Here is a 7,377-nt window from a genome sequence, read left to right on the forward strand (position 1 = left end):
TGCCCCCAGGGCTTCAGGTGTTCCGTCAGCCTCTTGCTAACTACCTCCTGTCGCTGCCTCTACCGGCCCCTTAAACTGGCCTTGTCTGGAGCAGAGTCCATCAGGGGTTCCTCCCCCACCCTCCTGGGCTTACTTTCTCCCCACTTTCCTCTGGATTCCTTGCAATCCTGGGGCCTAGCACTTAGTCCGACTGGCCTCCTGGCTCCTGAACTTGTCTCATTCTGGGAGATCTTCACATGCCATGGACACAGAGAGCAGATCCTATCCCTCTTCTGTCCAAGTTTTCACTCTTCTCCAGGGAAGCCAGGGTTAGTCTCAAGTGTTTACAAGTCCAGACAACGCTCTGTGAGCACAGCACACACTCTCTCCAACCACTCCTTAGGCTCCACACCTATTCCCCCCACATTCACTGAGCAAATTTCTCTTCCTCCTCTCACTGATGAGCACCTCGGCTTTCAGGCCTGACTTCTGAGGGCCACTTTCCTTAGGCAGCCCACCCAGCTCTGCCACAGGGGTTAGGTATGTTGGCAGTGGCCAGTCCAGTGTTAGCTGGGGAGCCCTCAGAAGACACACCATGATCATTCATCCCAATGCACTTTCCCACCTCGGTAATCTTGAGCTTTTATGGCTCGAAAATTGTCTGAATCCATGGTTGGAAAGGCTACAAAGAAACCAATTTTCTTGAGCCTCTGTCTCTGGCCTTCCACCTTTGCTGGTGGTCTGCAGTTCTTTTAGAAAGCAGTTTAGCAGATTTTAGCCTTAAAATGTTAATTGTGGGCTTCCCTGGTGGCTCAGTGATAAAGAATCTGCCTGCCAATGCAGGAGACACGGGTTCGATCCCTCGTCTGGGAAGACCTCACCTGCTGCAGAGCAACTAAGCATGTGCACAGCTACTGAGCCCCTGCTCCACAATGAAAGAAGCCACCGCGATGAGAAGCCTGCACATCGCAACTAGAGTGTAGCCCCTGCTCACTGCAACTAGAGAAAAGCCAGCGCAACAATGAAGACCGCACATGGCCAAAAAAAAAAAAAAGTTAATACTGAGACCTAATAATAGGAAAAAACTCAGTGTCAAGAAATGTGCATTGTGTTGTTCTTTACAATAGCAAACATGATTAGGATGTCCCGTGAAAGGGAAATAGTTACAGTTGATATTTCCAACAAATGATCTCTGGGTATGAATAATACAAGACTATGTTAAGTACAAAAGAAAGAAAAATCTGATCCAAAGTGGTTAGGTGACATGACCACATATATATAAAAAGTCATTGGAAAAGACCCTGATGCTGGGAGAAGGGGGTGACGGAGGATGAGATGGTTGGATGGCATTCTTGGCTCAATGGACATGAGTTTGAGCAAACTCTGGGAGACAGAGGACAGGGAAGCGTGGGTGCTACAGTCCATGGGGTTGCAAAGAGTCAAACATGACTATGCAGCAGCAACATAAAGAGTGCAAAGGAAAAAAACTGAGAGAGGTGTCAAGAAATTATCTTTGTGAATGTAGAGGAGAGTTTTGAGTAACAATTTGCAATGCATGGTATTCCAGTGCCCTAAGGTGAATGTTAGTCGTAATAAAAATGGCAGCAACAATGTCTTCAACAAAACCAGCTAACTAGATACTTCTCTACTTCCTTGACTAGTCTATCTCAGACTACTTTTGGTCTCCCCACTCCACAGTTTGAAAATCTGAACACGGTTGCTGAGTGTCTGTTTTCTCTGGTCAACGGTGATGACATGTATGCCACCTTTGCTCACATCCAGCAGAAGAGCCAGTTGGTGTGGCTGTTCAGTCGCCTGTATTTATATTCCTTCATCAGCCTTTTCATATACATGATTCTCAGCCTTTTCATTGCACTTATTACAGACTCTTATGACACCATTAAGGTAAGCAGTTATCATTATTTCCTACCAAAAACTATTGCAAATTCTGTATAGATTGGAACATAGGAAAATACTATAGTTTTTTACTTACTTAAAATACTATTACTTAGATTTTTGAGATTTTGTAGAAAAGGAACTTTTTAGATGCTGGAGGTTCATTTTAAATATGCATTTAGGACATTGTCCTTGGTGCTCAGATTGGGGTGGACTGGTTTGGAGGTGTAGTGGGAAAGAGAAAGGAAATGGGTAAAGATGGGCCTGCCTGCCGGCTAAGTCGCTTCAGTCGTGTCTGACTCTTAGTGACTCTGTGGACTATAACCCGCCAGGCTCCTCTGTCCATGGGATTCTCCAGGCAAGAATACTGGAGTGGGCTGTCATACCCTTCTTCAGCAGATCTTCCTGACCCACGGATCGAACCCCCGTCTCCTGCATTGTAGGCAGATTCTTTACCACTGAGCCACAGGGGAAGCCCATAAGAATGGGCTGAATTTGGTAAATCAGGTAGTTGGGCTGTGGATCTTCGTGCTTACAGGCATACCTGCCTGTCCTGGAACTTTGGCTTTGAGTGCTAAGTTTCAATGATAAGGGTGACCATCTTCCTGACAACCGTCCATGTGTGGGCACACCTCAAACACTGGATGCCACTCGTGTGATGCAGGTTTCCTTTAAGTTACAAAATCTAAGGCTTTTGGGCCGTTTAGCTTCTTCCCTTCCCAAGCTACCCAGTGGACCCTGTGTCCTTTCCGACCGGGTCCATTTAACTGATCTGTAGCAGGAAGGAAGTTCTGTAGCCTCGGGCGGTGGTGTCTCCGCAGCAGGTGGCCGTACTTGGAGCCAGCACCCTGTTTGGGGCCAGCATCTGAGCAAGCAGGGATTCCATATCCGTGTCCTGCGGCATTGTCCTCTTCTTGAACTTTCTTAGACTATCCCAGAAGAAGCCAGTCCATTGGAAATAACTCCTGAGCATTTTGTGCGGAAGGAGACACATGTTCCTGTCAGGATGGGTGCTTGGCTGCAAGAGGGCTGGCCGTGGGGAAAGCAGCCAGGCCTCCTCAGTGTGGGTGCTGTCCTTGGATCTGCCAGTGTCCCTTTGAGGGCGCCAAGCCTTGGTGACCTGGTGGATGATCTCACTGAACATGAGGGGAGGGGTCTCTCAAGAGTCTGTATCTGCTTGGAGGAACCTACTGCCTTCTACCTCACTAAGCGACCAGCTTCTATAAAACTTCCCAGCCCAACTCCATATGGGAAGTGTGGGGAAGGGGAGGTTTCTCCTGGGCTTGCAGTGAACACGAAAGCTTTAGACTATTTCCTTCACTCCTTTAATTAACATGCCTCTAGGCTCCTTGGTGGCTCAATGGTAAAGAATCCACCTGCCACTGCAGGAGATGGGGTTTCGATCCCTGGGTCAGAAAGATCTCCTGGAGAAAGAAATGGCAACCTACTCCAGTATTCTTGCCTGGGAAATCACATGGACAGAGGAGCCTGGCAGGACACGGCTTAGTGACTAAACCATAACAACAACAACCCTTTCCCCACTAAGGAGGAACCTACTTGCTTTCTGGAGTTTTCCTCCGAATGGCTCTCTGTTCCCATGGTGGCCCTGGCTTGGCTTTCAAGGGACCCAGAGATTGATTGATTATTGTTAGTATCAGTTCTTGGATCTGAGTTTGCAACGTGGGAGAGTTTTATTTTAGCAGAGGTGGGTTTGGTTCGTTGACAGAGGGAGCAATTTCTCATGCTGTATAAATAAGGTAACCACACTGTGTACTTTTTAAAGAAATACCAACAGAATGGGTTTCCTGCCACGGATCTTCAGGAATTCCTGAAGGAGTGTAGTAGCAAAGAGAAGTGTCAGGAAGAGTCACCAGCTTTCCTGTCCAGCATCTGCTGTCTGAGGAGGTCAGTATTGTGTCGAGTCAGGTCTCCATGCTCCCAGGATGAGATGCTCTGTTGCCTTAACAAAGAGTCCTCCCAGGGCAAATGCTGCACTCAGAAATCAGCTGATTGGAGGAAACAATGCAGCCTTCCTTTCTTTCCTCCCACTGGACTTGGCTTTAGAAATCTATTGTTGCTTATAAAAGGTACAAAGGTACATGACATGGTTGGAATCTCTTGGGAATGTTAAAGCCTGTTATGAAAAGGCATGAACTATGTCCCTGAAGTCAAGAGGGTGGGCTGGCCACAGGAAGAGGTCAGAATCCTTCATTTACAGGTGTAGCTCCAGGAATGTCAAAGATGTTTTCCCCTTTTCACAATTGGTGGTACAAGTAACCTTCCTTGAGCAGAGCAGAAAATCTGCTTGAGAGGGCCTCTGTGTGTCCTTGGCTGCAAATACAAATCAGTTGATCAATGACTCTTCGCTCACCATTGATTGGGGCACTTACATAAATAGTCCGGACCTCAGTGGCAAAGCCTCCGCACAGTGGGTTGGGGACGAGAATGGGGGACACATGAAGATAGTCTTATTAACTGTGCCCATGCTTATTTTCATCTTAAGTCAGGGATGGGGGTTGTTAGCTAGAAGTATCCCCGACTCACGTCTTTTGAGAAGCATTCGCTAAACCAGTCCTGAAGGAAGAGGAAGAACATAATTGCTACTTAAAATCACAGGATGTATTTTTCATTAATCAGTTCGTACTACATCTTGGGATTTGAAATGGTATGATGGAGCACTTCTAAATAATGTGTAGTAAATATGAAATGAGATCTTCTGAGAAGAGTTAAGTTTTTACCATCACATTTTATCCTCTCAGAGCATTAAAATGTTGCCATGGAAGCAGGGATAAAGGGAAATTAATTTTCTTAATAGGCAGCTGCCTCCTAAGGGGTACCTTACATAAGGATCCTTTTCTAATTAGAAAGTTGCTTTTCTAATATGTAGTTAACCATAAATTAAAAAAAATCATCTCAGAATGTAAAATAGTTGTGAACACTGGACAGTAATGGACAGGCTTTTGGTGCTTGATCTTTGTACCAGGAAAAGCCCCAGAGGGTTGTTAGATGATTTCTCGTGCAGCCATATGAAACAAGTGAAAGATTTAAAGAGTGAACTGCAGGACTGATTGATAAGGTTGAGTCTGGCTGGTGAGAACAGAGCAACATCAGCAGGCAGTTTTCCCTAAGATGAACTAAGACTTGTGGAGAAGGTGTGTCTGGTGTGAACAACAGTCTGCTCATTTCATAGTGAGCAACTAGAGAATTAGTAGAACAGGAGGGTCAACCAAAGGAAACAAAGTGAAGAACAGGATGTTGAAAGTTTTGAAAAAAAGAGGAGATCAAAAATAGAAACAGAAGTGGCTATTACCAAAGATGGCCATGGGTGAAGTTGGCTTGATCCGTTTTAGCTGAATAATCAGATCAAAGGCTGGAATCCAGGGGGATCTGGCTGGACCCTGCATAGAAACAATGAAGGTCATAGGGTCTAATGAAGGAAATGGGTTGTACTGAGGCCTTGGAACAAGTGATGGATTTGAAATCATCGAAAATTAAATATACCTGGATGTGTTTAACACAGCTGGAAACTTAAGAATGAAATAAAATTGAGGAAGGTGACAATTCTATGAGCCTAGGACTCACTTTATGACTGGAGAGTACATGTTGGAGAAGAACCATAAAGGCATCACAAGTATTGGTGTCTGGGCCCCTCTCCAGTGCCCATGACATGCAACCCAAGTATCACAGCTCTGCCTCCTGCAGAGGATGGCCAGGTTGCTCTTCTTAAAAAAAAAGCAGCCCAGCAACCACCAGAGACTCATTCTCTCTTGAATAATTGACAGAGCCTCTAGCCTGATGGTCAGGACACCTGGGTTTTCATTTTGGATCCTGCCAATTACTGAATGTGTCCCATGACCTTTCCTAAGCCCCTGGGTCCCTCTGTGGTATCATCAGGGTGGAACAAGTAGCCTCTGCATCCTCTTCTGGTTCTATGGGGAGGTATGCTTCTGGTCTGGTTCTCTGGAGGGGTGTGCTGGTTTGAACAGATGCAGTTAATCTTTCCCCTTCTCTACCATAGTGAAGGAGGAAAATCTGCAGTTCTAGCCATGGAGATGGAGGCTGGACAGCTCCTCAAAATTGCCAGAAGCATCTAGTCAAACCCCAAATAATATAAATTGTCCTTAAGTTTTCTTCCACTTATATGTTGCACTCAGCATGTCATTAACTTATGTATGCCTGCATGATAGAGCATGTATTCCTGTTCCATCTCAAAGAGTTTTAAGTTATTGCTCTCTTTACTTCTCCCCCTTTCTGTTACAGGAATAGAAGTGATGACCACTTGATACTTATTAACTAAAATCCTCCTGCTGACGATGATCAAGTTTCAGGTCTCCATATTGAATGACAATGTAGAGGGGTCCCAAATGGCTTGGACCAGCGCTTCCAAAAACACCAATTGTGGATGGGGAAAGAGGACTGTCAGCTGGCTGAATAGAACTGAAGTTCCAAAGTTCCTTTTTATAAATTTGAATGATGAAGAACAGACCACAGTCACCTCCTGGGCATTAGTGTCATAGTGCAGTGACAGTGAAATTCTGTCTTGGTCTTTTAAATTATGATGTCATATTTCAGAGTGGGTAAAACAATGGTATTTAAAGCCATGTATTTAAAGATGTGAGTTTATCATCAAATACAGGTTTGTCTTAAAGTGATTCTTGGGTGAGAAGACATTAATTAATCCATGGTCTGCACAAAACAGAAACTGGTTGCACTACTAACTTAGAAACTCAACGCTGGAGAACTATTAAGCCATGTAATACACTTAAATCAACAAAACGACCTCTTGCAGTGGACATCTCTTGGCCTGTTTTCCTATGGTCTTCTCAGGATGATCTGAAGAAACTGTTGGTAAAGTCAGTGGGAAGAATTGGAAACAAAGTTGTTTGGACACCTTGTCACTTGTGCTCCTTGTTGATTGTATACCCGGGACATGTGGACATTATACTATAGCTGTGGCCACTCATTTCAACACCTGAACTCCACTGTGGTGGGGATTTACCCTTGTCAAGCAAGGAAGGTGGTATTTTTTTTCCAAAATAAATTAAATTTATTTTTATCATAACATATGGAACTATTGGACTGCCCTGGTGGCTCAGACAGTTAAGAATCTGCAATGTGAGAGACCTGGGTTCGATCCCTGGGTTGGGAAGATCCCCTGGAGAAGGGAACAGCTACCCACTCCAGTATCCTTGCCTGGAGAATTCCATGGACAGAGGAGCCTGGCAGGCTACAGTCCATGGGGTCACAAAGAGTCAGACACAACTGAGGTCTATACACAAAATGCTTTGCTAAACTTATCATTTTAGTTATAAACTTCTTTACTTAAAAAAAAAAATGTTGAGTTACATTCAAGTTTTAAATTAAAGACCATTTAACCTGTGGTTCTAGGGTCATCCCTATGCAGAAGCAATGTGCAATTAGATCACTTATTCACCCCGAATATACCCCCAGTGCATCATTTATCTCTGAACAGAATTGCTACTAATGCCTTTTATACAATTT

The 7,377-nt window shown here is 44.7% G+C and overlaps 1 protein-coding gene across 5 annotated transcripts in view; it reads left to right on the forward strand.

The window, feature by feature from the left end:
* Positions 1-6,937, forward strand: part of MCOLN2 (mucolipin TRP cation channel 2) — a 60,509-nt gene extending 53,572 nt beyond the window's left edge. For all 5 annotated transcript variants that reach the window (XM_061121501.1, XM_061121504.1, XM_061121505.1 and 2 more), the window contains 3 exons: positions 1,678-1,884; positions 3,659-3,780; positions 6,136-6,937. In XM_061121501.1, coding sequence (XP_060977484.1) covers positions 1,678-1,884; positions 3,659-3,780; positions 6,136-6,172 — 366 coding nt within the window. In that variant the 3' untranslated portion in view covers positions 6,173-6,937. The remainder of the gene's footprint in view (positions 1-1,677; positions 1,885-3,658; positions 3,781-6,135) is intronic.
* The last annotated feature ends 440 nt before the right edge of the window (positions 6,938-7,377 follow it).

The sequence above is a fragment of the Dama dama genome, chromosome 20, assembly GCF_033118175.1.
Source record: "Dama dama isolate Ldn47 chromosome 20, ASM3311817v1, whole genome shotgun sequence".
NCBI lineage: Eukaryota > Metazoa > Chordata > Mammalia > Artiodactyla > Cervidae > Dama > Dama dama.